Source organism: Chlamydotis macqueenii, chromosome 13 (genome assembly GCF_036417535.1).
Source record: "Chlamydotis macqueenii isolate bChlMac1 chromosome 13, bChlMac1.mat, whole genome shotgun sequence".
NCBI lineage: Eukaryota > Metazoa > Chordata > Aves > Otidiformes > Otididae > Chlamydotis > Chlamydotis macqueenii.
In genome coordinates, this window is record NC_141568.1 from 2,278,435 (window position 1) to 2,290,805 (window position 12,371).

The 12,371-nt window shown below is 36.9% G+C and overlaps 1 protein-coding gene across 5 annotated transcripts in view; it reads right to left on the bottom strand.

The window, feature by feature from the left end:
- BANP (BTG3 associated nuclear protein) overlaps window positions 1–12,371 on the bottom strand; it is a 144,551-nt gene that overhangs the window by 98,850 nt on the left and 33,330 nt on the right. For all 5 annotated transcript variants that reach the window (XM_086758110.1, XM_086758109.1, XM_086758107.1 and 2 more), the window contains exons 5-6: window positions 11,332–11,454; window positions 10,405–10,580 (exon numbers count right to left, since the gene is read on the bottom strand). In XM_086758110.1, the coding sequence (XP_086614236.1) occupies window positions 10,405–10,580; window positions 11,332–11,454 (299 nt within the window). The remainder of the gene's footprint in view (window positions 1–10,404; window positions 10,581–11,331; window positions 11,455–12,371) is intronic.

Here is a 12,371-nt window from a genome sequence, read left to right on the forward strand (position 1 = left end):
GGGAGAAGACAGGCTGACTACGGAATGAGAAAAAGAAACCGAGTTTGATGGAAGTCCTCCTCGAACAATTCAGTACATAAACACTATCGATTAAAGCCGTATCATTTGAAGCTCCTAGCACTTAAACATCCTTTTATGCTTACTGAAATGGTTCTTTACGTGTATTATCAGGCATTATACAGAGTATCTAGACAGAATCTACATGAGTCAGGTTATTTACTACATACATCGCAATAGCCAGACACCGAGTCAGGACTCCACCAGCCACACACAGCTGCTTCGGTCCTTAAAGGCTAACAAAACACAACACGTGAAGGGCTGGGGAGGAAGAATACAGTCAAAGAACACACTTTCCTTAAAAATAATGAAGCATAAATGCACACACTCATCTGTAACTCAGTTAATCACGCACCTTTTTTGCTTTGACCTTAAGTATTTTTACACTAATTTTCCTAACGGCCTTCCTGCATTTTGAGTGCTATGTGGAAAGATACTTCCTTGCGTTTCTTTAAGCCAACTATTGTATCATCAGAGAAGTGGCTCTTGATCATTCCTGCTTCCAGTGTTAAAAGTTCTGACATTTTTATCTGATTTCCTCTCTGTACTCAGAAGCTCATTTCAATGACAGAGTAGTTTCTAGCTCCTCTTCAGTGTTTTTTTAAGATCAGAAAATTCGCCTTTATCTCCATTCTACTGAATCCAGAACTAGTTTGCTTTTCAATGCTGCTTTCAAATCTTTTTTTCTGCATTAAATCCATTTCTTTTATCTCACAGCACAGCTGACCAGCAGGCACGTGCGAGAAGACGAGAGGCAGCTCGGGCCGCGGCGCAAACAAGCATTTCTATGGAAACAGGGCGAGCAAGCTTGAAGGTTAGTATGGGGAGAGAACCTATGTCAAGAGAACAAAAAGCAGACGAGAGTCTCAGCGGCTTTCAGACTCGCTCTCAACGTGTGTAAGAGTTTTCCCGCCCAGGGTGATGACAGACACTGAACCGCTACTCACATCTTTCCACCGGGACGCACTCCCCTAGTCTGACACGCAAGCGTTAGCAGTAAGACTAGAGGCAAAGCTAGGCTCCACTCTCTCCATGGGTGAGTCAATCCCTCCTTTAAAACAAGGAAAACCAAAAAGGAAACCCCTGCCCACATAAACACTTGAATTAACACATTCCATTATTCAGAGCAGTTGTGCTTATTTTACTAACGAGGCTGGGTGCAAATTTGCCATCTGCAGCAGAGAAAAATTGGTAGCTGCAGTATAAAGGCAGAAAGATTAATTAAGTTTAAAAAAACTGAAAAAACAACCCAATCCAAACCTCCAAAAAACAAACTCCTATTTCTAGAGAAATTAAATAATATTTTGGCTGATGTGTAGAAGATGCTACATCATCTTTTTAAATGAACTTCCGTCAATTAGCCCAAGTCCTTCACCCCTCCAAGAGCTGACAGGGGTAGCAATTAACTGGCAGACTACAGAGCACTGACCTTATTAATTAACAACCATTAAATATAAGGAACAGAGCCACCATCAAGCTGTTAACCTACAAATCTAGCAATGTGATTTAGAGCTTGGGTTAAAAGAAAGGTTAAAGCACTAGCTTTAAAGCTAGCTAAAGCTCACCAAAACCTTCTCCCACCACAAAAAGCAGTGAAGATGCTGGGAGTTCTGGCAAAAAGGATGCGTACAACACACACACATCCACAAACACCAGGAACCCTGGACACAGAACTGGAGTCCTTCGCTTGACTCTTCCCATGGGAAAAAAAGGTTGAATTTCCACATAAATATGTGGAATATAAAAGATAGCCAGAAGAATCTCATGCTCCAAGTATAATCTTCTGTACGGCACAACGGATTTGGCTAACAGACACAGTTCCAGTTAACTTTAAGCCCCTATGGTTAGAGGGTCAGTATATAATATATTCTGAAAACATATCCTGCACTCTCCTGCGCTCATGCTTTCATCAGTTGTCTGACAGAAGATATACGGGCATGCAGTACCAGAGCACATCTGCCTCAGCAAATACTATGGTGTTACAGAAGTCTCAGCATAACATCAGTGAGGTTACTTGTTTGTTAAAAACAGGGCCTCAGTTTTGGTAGATGGTTAAATCCATGAGAGAACAAGGAGATCCACTTCATGACTCACGGAAGGCCAGGGAATTTATTCAACAGAAACAGAAAATAAGGACTATGCTGTCATCTGTAATTTAAAACGATCAGCTAAAAAAAGTCCAGATACAATTGAGAAAATTAAAATCCATGAACTTAGAGGGGTTTTTAAACCCTTACAAAATGTGTTTTGTGTCAGAAAATCAGATTTCTAATTTAGATTTTGCCCACTTTCTTGTTTATTCCCTCTTTGTCATACTTAACTTTAGACAGTGGACCAGACTTAATTCAACATCACTGCGACAGATACCTGGAAGAAACCATTGTTCATTTGTTTGCTCCCAATAATTAAAAAAAAAAAAAAAATCAGAGCAATTCAATTTCTATAGTTTTCTCTGGCTTTAACAAGTCACTGAAGCTCCTGAAGTCTGTGTCTTCACATCAGCTACATATAATATTGTTTTAAGGTACTGAAAGTTTGCCTTTTAAAAGTTCATTCTTGTAGTCTGTATCTGGTCATAAGGAGCTTGGCAGGAAAAGCAGAGCGCTGCAAATGATCGTATAACACGTGAGATTTGATCTTACAGTGAACTGGAAAATCCTGCAGACAGATAAGTCTGGGCCCTGTACAAATAGCTGCTTGGATTCACATTTGGAAAGCAAGTTCTGAGCACTATTTAACACTACTATTGTAAAATTACTGTTTCAGATGCAAAGTTGAAGAGACGGTATGTGACTAAACAATTCTCTTTGGAAAAATACCATTCATCCTTTAATTAACACACTATGTACACCAGTTTTTCCCTTATCTTCTCAAAAAACCCACATGTTTACATTTCTAATTCTGTATTTTTAATAGTCTTAGAATGCAGTGAAAGGAATGCAGAGAAAGCAGATACAAAACTATCCTATATGGTGCTAAACACCATCTGTCAGTGTAGCGAGCGTAAAGTTCACTGAACTAAACTCTAAATCAATGGATCTTGCCATTTTATTTATATCACTGAAAAACAGCTTTCATGGAGCTCTGTTCAAGAGCGTTTCACATACTTGAGAGATACTAAGGACAGTGTGTTTCTTTCTTAGTAATTTCAAAGTCTTGGCTTTAGCATAGACATTATTAAAATATCTGCTTTTAAAGCAGCATACTAATGCTGAATGGGATATTCTTATACCACAAAGATGAGAGGTCCTGCTTTCTTTTCCTTCCATATTAAAAAAAGGACAGTAACTCTATTGTGAAAGGCTTAAAAGGATAACATAATGTGCATTAATGTTTTAGGAACAGATGCTCCTCTTGTTCGTACAGTAAGTCAGAGATCAAATATTTTAAATGTTACCATACATTAAATATGTGTAAGAACAGTATTATAATATTCCTTACATCTTGAAGCCTCTTGTATCTTGAAAGCAATATATAGTATTACATAAAATAATGCTCTCTTATCTCCTAGAGAAGTATGCAAGTGTAGAATAATCACAGTGCCTTTAGCTGATTCTTTAGCTGAACAGTAAGTACTCAACATCTGAGCTTTGTTGAGCTAAACTGAAACAGCTCCTTTAGTTAATGTTTTTTCTGTACATAAGCTGCATTAAAACAGCAAATTCTATTTTTGCCAATATTCTAACCTGAAATTTTAAAGAGCAAGTTCTTGTAAAGTTTTTCAAAATAAAATTCAACACCTTCAGAGGAAACACAAAACTGCCTGACCGCAGCAAAACCGATCTATCAAAAAAAAAAATTACTAGGCATATGTGGATATTAACTATTATTTGAATTCTGCTGTTTGCAAGTTTCTTGGTAAAATAGTACTCAATGTAAAATTCTGAAACCGCTACTGAGTGCAAGCTCAAGACTTAACAGAACGAGTTCTTGTGATCTTGTATACGTGAATTCCAAGCAGTTTACCCTAAAAGTAAGGAATCACAAGTAAGCATCACACTTTTTGACTGTTTCCTATAAATCCAACAGTGTAACGCTTAAATCAAAATCAAGTGTTGCAGAAGGTATTACATAAGTATTATGTATGTCTAAGTTTTATGTAAGTACCATGAGAAAAGACAATTTTATGAGCCAGTATTATGGACAGTGATGCACATACAGTTCTGAGGATCTCCTCCCAAGGAAGCAGAAGCGAGCATAAAAGTCTTTGAAAACATTACAAGCAGGGAAACCCGTCACAGATGGCTGGGGAAGCCATCTAACAGCAGCGGGGCGATGGCTAAGGACAAGGTCTTTCTTCATAATGAGAGTGCCATGGAGTAGGGAAAGGCATGCAAGACGATGATGATAGAGTTAAAATGACCAGTTTAGAAAAATAATATTTTTAACAGCTTTCTGAATATAAGGCCAGAAAGGAGGCCTTACAGTAAATAAGATGGGAGGTAACTGGAGCTCAGATAAAAGAGTGTTATTTTCATCTCAGATGTTAACTATCAAGAACATAAAAGGTTCCTTTTAAGCTCTGATCATTCGAAAATCTACTCACCATTCTTACCAAAACTTATTTGTTCACAGTTACTGCAACTTGCTTTTCTTCATCTAATGCTAAAACTCTTCAGTTAAAAAGTTCAGACAAATATATTTGAGAATGTCAGAATACTTTCTAGCAGATTAGTGGTGAGCATGAAAGTGCATACGGCTGCCAGGTTACAGCTTAGGCAATTGAAAACCAACCCTTGACAGGATTACAGCCGCATACCAGTACCAGAGAATTCATTAAAGTCAGAAAACAATATAGGTACTTAATATCATAGGTTTAAAACTTCTGTAATTTAAAACTAGTGTGGATCTAATGTTCTTCACAGTATTGTTTTTTGTAGTGGAAGGCAAAACCCAAAAGAATGCAATAACATTAGGATGAAAGTTGTCATGACCATGAGGCCTTACTTACCACGTAATAAACTATTATAACTATTATAAACTGTTATCCTCAGAGATATGAAGGCCTAAAGAATCTACTTGCAAATTAACTTCTGTGCAAGGAGGACACTAAACATCAGCTGTAGCATTTTATATTGTTGAAATCCAGTTCTGAGTCTACAGACCTTTATTAATGTATAATAATTCCAGAAAGCAGAGAAAAACAGTCTCCTCAAAATAACTTAACAGTCTAAACTTTTCCTCCTATTGCCACCTTGAAAGCGTAAGTAGTACAATGAAGAGGAAAATAGCATAGTGCCATCGCATCATTTAGCCCACAAACTCCCCCACAACTATAAAAAAAAAAAAATCAGCATGTTTAGTATATAAAATTTAATGGTTCTCCCACTCCAAAACCTTATCAGTGGAATTAATTAAATCTCCTCCTGTGCTATCTCTGCTTTGTACAATGGAGCAAACTGTACAGAGTCGGAGGGTGCCCACGACATTTAAGTCACGTAAGTCTGCACAGCTTTCATACGCCCAAGAGAAATATCAGCTCCGTTCCAATCGCAGCTGAACAGACGGATAACAGCCACTGCATTACAAACCACTTCACACACATAGCAACTACATCTTCACAAACACAAATGGACAAACAAATTTTTAACTTCATTACGAAAATAACATGTACACAGACACAAGATCCAAATGATGATGTTTTAAAAATGTGCTTCATTAATCAATCGCTCATCATTTTTAAGCCTAATTAGGAAGTTCAAGATTTAAAAAAGCATAACTTTGTTTAAACTGAGTGTATGCTGTACTCCAAAACTACAGTAAAAACACAGTCATGTCAAAATTAACTGGACTTTTAAGAGCAAAAACACATTTATCAATTGTTGACATTTACTTTAAACACTTCCTATTGATAAATGTCTGTTTCTTTTTCCATTAAATGAGAAAGACGTGTAGGCCACGTTGCAGGGAAAAAAAAATGATTAAAAAAAGGACAAAAAAACCCAACAAATGTTCCCTATATTTTTAAACATAGGATTCCTCCAGATTAAAGAAAAAGCACGCAGTGCCTCAGGAGAACACAGCAAAAACATTAATTTTCATTATATTTACATTGTTTTAATCTACCAAAACCTTCCGGAAAACCAGCCTCTATCCAAATTCTTAGATACTTGCACAGTAAACTGGTTTGTTTGTAAGCCTGACAGGTCATGCTGTAACTCATGTTTGGTGGTCTCTGCCCTTCAAAAAAAACATTTCTGCTAAAAGAGACGTGTTCATATATTCAGGGAGTAACAGCTACACAAAAGATTTCTAAAAACACGCAAGCAGTTGTGTACATCAAATTTCCAAAAGCTACACTTCAAAAAGAAAACATTCATAGGAAAACAAAGATGCACTCCTGATGTAAACTGCTTCGCTGCACTTCTACTGCACGACGTGAGTTACCTATTTGGCTTTGATCTTTCAAATGACAGAGAAAGAGAAAAGAAAGGTTAACCAGACTCCAGATTTATTAGTTAAGTGCCATGTGAGTAAGAACAGTTTCACAACTGGCAACACAGTTCAGTTTAAGCAGAGGAGCTCTCCAAAAGCTCTTCCAAACCAGAACTTCTTAGTTAAGATTATAACCAAGATAATTCTACAACAAAACGATCTCTGGTTTGAAACAGCGACTCTTGGTTAAACAGAGGCCCTTTTTTAACCTCATTAAAGTACTGTGTTAAAAAAACAAGAATAGGATTTTTTTTCCTAAATCAGAAAAATTTACAATTGCTATTTTAGCATTGCTCAAGCAGTTTAAATTACCAGCATAGAGCAGCTTGGACACAGTTTTATTTGGTAGGTTGATATTTGCTGTTTTAAGACCTTTCTGCTTTTTCCCTTCTACTGAAATGGGAGTTCAGTAGTGGGTCATACCTGGGCTTCTTCATTCAGTACCTTGTTTCAGTACAGCAAAAAATGTTTTGGTTTTTTTTTTTTTTTTTTTTTTACTTAGAATTTAAATGAAGGCTCCAAAATGATCTCCAGAAACTGAAGATGCAAAGTTAATCAGTTTTAAGTTTATGTCCTCTCCCCATTTAAACACTCAGGAGGATCAGTGGCACTGATACTTTCAAACAGTGTTTCTGGAGAAAGGTATCTATTTAAAAGAGAAGTTTAATATAGCAGAGTTTCAGCTTTGATCTTATTATTAAATCATCATCCATTCGTAGAAAGGCTTTTTCATATCTAAAGCACGTGATTATAAACTTACACTACTGTTTATGCATCCATACCAACTGCTCTTCTCTAATCTCTCCAGAAGATCCACTTGGGCTGCAACGAAGTTAGAATAGAAAAGGCACACCCTAACATAGGCATTCAAAATAACAGACTGGTCACGTTTGACCGTTATTAATATCCATGGGGTAAAATAACAGGTTAAATAAAAACCCAAAATAATATTTCTTAGTTGGCTGAATAGGGATGCACTTGATATTTTCTATGTCAAAAATATGACATTAATAAAAATAGTAAGTCTCTCACTCACTAGTAAGCCTTCTAGCCTATTCTAATTTGATTTTACACTGGTAATTCAATGCTGCCCAATCTTATTCTTGCTGGATTTTATCTTCAGTTGCGCAAGATTACTCAATGAACACAAATTTTAGCACTGCGGTCCAATGAATACATCAGGTATTGATATTTCTACTATCATGCCCACCTGAAAGGACATTCATTATTCCAAAGTGAAATTTGGAAAAAATTGACAAAATTTCCCCCAAAATGGAGATTCAGTATCTCTAGATGCTTTCAGTTAATAAATACTACATCTTAAAATGAACACTTTGCAGACCATTAACTGTAGCTGTAAAAATGGAAGAGCATTTTCAGTTTTCTGAAAAGTAAAAGAAAGAAAAGAGAGAACAGGCCTTACGGCACAAGCAGAACAAGTAATGTACCACTGGAGATGGAATAAAGTCACAGCGTTCAGTCAGTAAAAAATTCTAGACCATTACTGGAACCGGGCTCGATGCTTCTGTATAATTGCTTTTCAGGAACAGAAAAGCAATAACACTAATATTTTTTGAACTACCTTACCTGATTAAATGCTCTTTGCAAACAGTCAGCAGAGAGCAAACAAAGCCTTTACACACATCTACTGAATTCCAAAAATATTCACGGGTCAATGCCATATTCCAAGTCAGCTAAAGCCCAATTATAAACAAGGTTTAGTTTTGCTTTCTGGACAAAAGATGAGGGATGGCAGTCATACTGAAAACCTGTTTAGTCTCAGTCCATCAGGGCTGAGGTATGCTATTCTCACCCCCTCATATTTTACAATCAATCGAGAGTCTTTTGAGCAACTCTAAGTCATTCAAAATCCTTTCACAGACGATGAAAGCAAGCTGATGGGCACTGTAACTTTTGCAGTTTACTGCTGAAGAAAACGAGTCCGCACAACAGACCTATTATTCTTCATCACTTCCTTTATTAATAATTTAATTTCTGTGACATACCGCAGGCTAGTTCGCTTAGCATTCCTTCTGTGCAAGCAGTCCTCTCTCATCTTTGCGAGGGCAAGAAGAGGTAGGTGAGGGGGGATTACTAATCTGATTCTCAAAGCATTCATCAATCTCAGAGAGATTTTTAATGGATGAGTGTTCTAAAGGACTGAAGAAAATCAGATCTGAAGACATTAATGGATTAGCTGTTTCTTCAAAGTTTACATACACAACAATGGCATAAAAGGCCAACATCATGTGTCTGCGTAAACCTGTGCCAAACAATCAAGTCAAAAAGGGCATTATACAACAAATACTCTCCTTATGTTAGAAAGTTTGTTCCCAGCATAGGTGATGCACAGCTGTATGAAATATTACCAGACTCCAGAGAGAATATGTTTCATATGTATCTTCACTTTGAAATATCATCACTATCTGAAATCAGATCATTTTTTTGAGAGGAACTCCTCAGATAGCCTCAGTCTCCTTTAATTCCCCATTGACCCAAAATGAAATACCCTTCAGAAGCAACTCTGTCACAATCTACATACAGGAGATAACCTAAAAGCTCTCATATGCTTATGTTGTATGAGCATCCATAAAAGCTGAAGAATCCTAGGTTCAAATGCCTTAGAACAACATTTTCAGAAACAACCTTTGGTGCACGAGACTTCCAGTAGACTGATTTCTGAAGCTTTCTAAGTATCAAAGTTTTAAAGCATCTCATGGAATTGTTAGTCAGTTCCAAAATCTCTGAGTGCACTCTTAAATACTCAGTTTCAGGCTATCTTGAATTAATTACCACCACTAATTGTATCCTAATCTGTTCACATCCAACATGCTTCTACCAGTGACTGAAGAGCATGCAGAAGAAACTGAATCACTCCTAAATCAGAGTCCTTCTGCTTCAATGTCAGAGATAAAAAAAGACAACACATTTACCTCAAGTACAAAGGTCACCTTCTAAATGCATTCTGCTGCAACAATTTCCTGGACTTACTCTTCTCTAGTATCTGAATGTAAATATGAAGTATCACATCCAGAATAACACTTAAGTAATTGTGTAATAAATATGTTTTTAAAATTATTAGGAAATAATTTAAAATAATTAGGAAAATCATTAAAGTGACATCTAGGATTCAAATTATACCTGTGTAAAAAAAATCCCGGATACTTTCAAACTAATCATGAAACATAATTTATCATGTTATTTTCACCTAAAACTCAGTATCCCTTATATCATCTTGTGATTAAAATACACCAACGAACATTCACTTCAATACTTCCAATCACAAAATTGATTATCTTTTTAAGGCTAACCTAAAATTCTTAAGTTTCACTACATTCGATTTCTGTGTCCAAGACCTCAAGAATTTTCAGAAAAATCTGACACTACACACTATCCTGTTAGTTTGTTTTTAATATTAATTTCCTTACAGAAAGTGTTTACAATTGCTAATATAACTCTAACATTCATAAGAATTACACAAGTGGACTGGCATAATAAGTTCCAGGAGGAGACAGACTAGTAGATTTTACTTCCCAGAGAAGGCATTTCGTTTCCTAAAACAATATTTCAACTTGGTGATAGAAAATCCTGCAGGTTGCATGTGTTAAAGGGCTTAAAAGCATAAACCTACACTGCTATAGCAGGGCATACTTTTACAAGGCATTTTAATTAGCTGTTCTGCCTGCAAAACCAGTAAAAATGAAAGCAAAAAAAACAAAAACAAAAACCACAAACCACCAAGCAACCAAATGATTCATTCAGATTCATTCACTCCTATCTGATGCTTGCTGCACTGCCTAACAATTCAAGGTTGCACTCAAGATACGATCTCTGAAGCTTCCAGTTGACTCTTAGTTCATTCCACCATCACACTGACTTTGCTCAAGCAGCCTTATAGCTAGATCAGCGTACCTTCAGAGTTCAGCGTAATAAGCGTGACATTGTTCCCAATACTTTGGCCTCCTAATTGTCCGCTGTTGGAAACTGAGTCACTGGCCTCGGAGCCACTCTCTCCGTCTTCATTGTGACTGTCGTCATGCCCTGGAACTTTTACCACTATGGTGTTCTGCCTACGTCCAGGAACAGCACTACGGAAAAGAAAAGCACGTAATTTTGGGAAAATACAATCCTTCATCAAGAACAGCATCATTATAAGGGAATTAAATATAAGGGAATTAAAAACACTAATTGAAAAAAATGAAATGTATTATAAAAGCATACTCCTTGCTCTGTTTATAGCTCAGAGCTATCCAGCACAATAAAATGGAAGGAAAATAGAAGAAAAAAAAATTTTAGATGCACACTTTCTAAATCTGCATCACTGTGCAAAATAAAAAAAATACTTAAACAATTTATTAAGACATATTATTTAAGAACATTTGCTACCCGAAATCTCCAGTTCCACTTAATTTAAAATTTGCTTTAGATAGTACAAATTCTAACAAGTCCTCTTAGGCTGCTGCAGACTCTTTCTTCAGCTGGTTAAATACAAGATCTTGGTACGTTCCCGAGTGATTGTGTATCCCTGTAAAAAATATGTAGCTATGGGCACTCTTTCTTTCAACTGCTAGCTGTCAACTAACACTGAACTAATCCCAGATCCTCCAGGATGTTCTCTCCCCACCAAGAGTGAGGCACTGCTCTGTACCTTTACTGCTGATGCAAGGTTCCCCTAGGCAGAACTGTCAGCCTGATAAAATATTCAAGTACAGGTTCAATGTTTTTCCCCCGACTACTGCCTAGAACATTCCTCATTGTGCACTTCAAATTCTGCAGAGACTGAGATTGATCTGTCAAAGGAGGGAACAAAGAGGGAAGATTCCCGTAACTGCTACTAACTTGCTAAGGATATTTTCCAGAGAATCCGCTGTTCTGCTCAACGGCTCTTCCTGCCCAACCATCTTGGCTACAATTGAATTCTGACGGTCGTTGTTCAGTATTACTGTAGTCTGAGGGACAACACTACAAGACAAAAAGCAGAGAGAAAAATAGAACATAAGTGAGTAAACCTTATAAATAATACATCAACGTAGTCTTACGGTTTAAATAGTCTATTTGGAGACCGCCTCTAAGCCTTGCTCTTCCTCCCAGCATTGCTGTTATGTATCAAGTGCTAAAGCTGGTAATCCATCGAATTAGACATCTGTACCATTTCAAATACTCAAATTCCTTCAGAGGATGGACAGCTTCACTGGAATTATACAAAAGTCCACAACCGCTGGCAAAGTGATAAAGAATTCATCGACTCAAGATACACAGGAGGAAGTCTGTAAATCACAGCTCCAAAGAACCACCAAATTCTTGTTTTGAAAAGTCTGAGAGTACTTTCAGAGATACTACAGCCAACTTACATGGTTAAACACGGTTTTTAGCAGGATAATTCCTAGGAAAAAGTAGTTATTGCAAAACTGGATGATGAGCTTAGTTAAAAAGCACGTATTGTTTTCCAGGGCTGGGGGCTTTTGGAGGGCAGAGAGATGAGAGTGGTACTCGGGGGATCAGAGCAGAACAGGGACAGACCGTAATTTTAACTAATGACAAGACTAAACTCTCTCTTGTGGGCATTTCACACACAACAAAAAAAAAAAAAAAACTAATACAAACAGCAGAAAAGCATTTAGTGTGTGAGAAACCAGAAAGCCTTCTCTATCACTTGTGATGACAGCATAGAAGGAAATAACTACAAGTGCTGCACAGAAAAAACACACAAGTCTACACTATAATTCAAAAGTAAATATGAAGTAAATAATTGTCTCCAGCATGCAGCTTATCACTTAATTTGGTTTCAGAGATTACCACCGTTATTCCCACATCATTACTCAATCTTTTAAGGCATGGATTTGAACTTGAAGACCGTCTCCTCTGTGCTTATAGTAAAC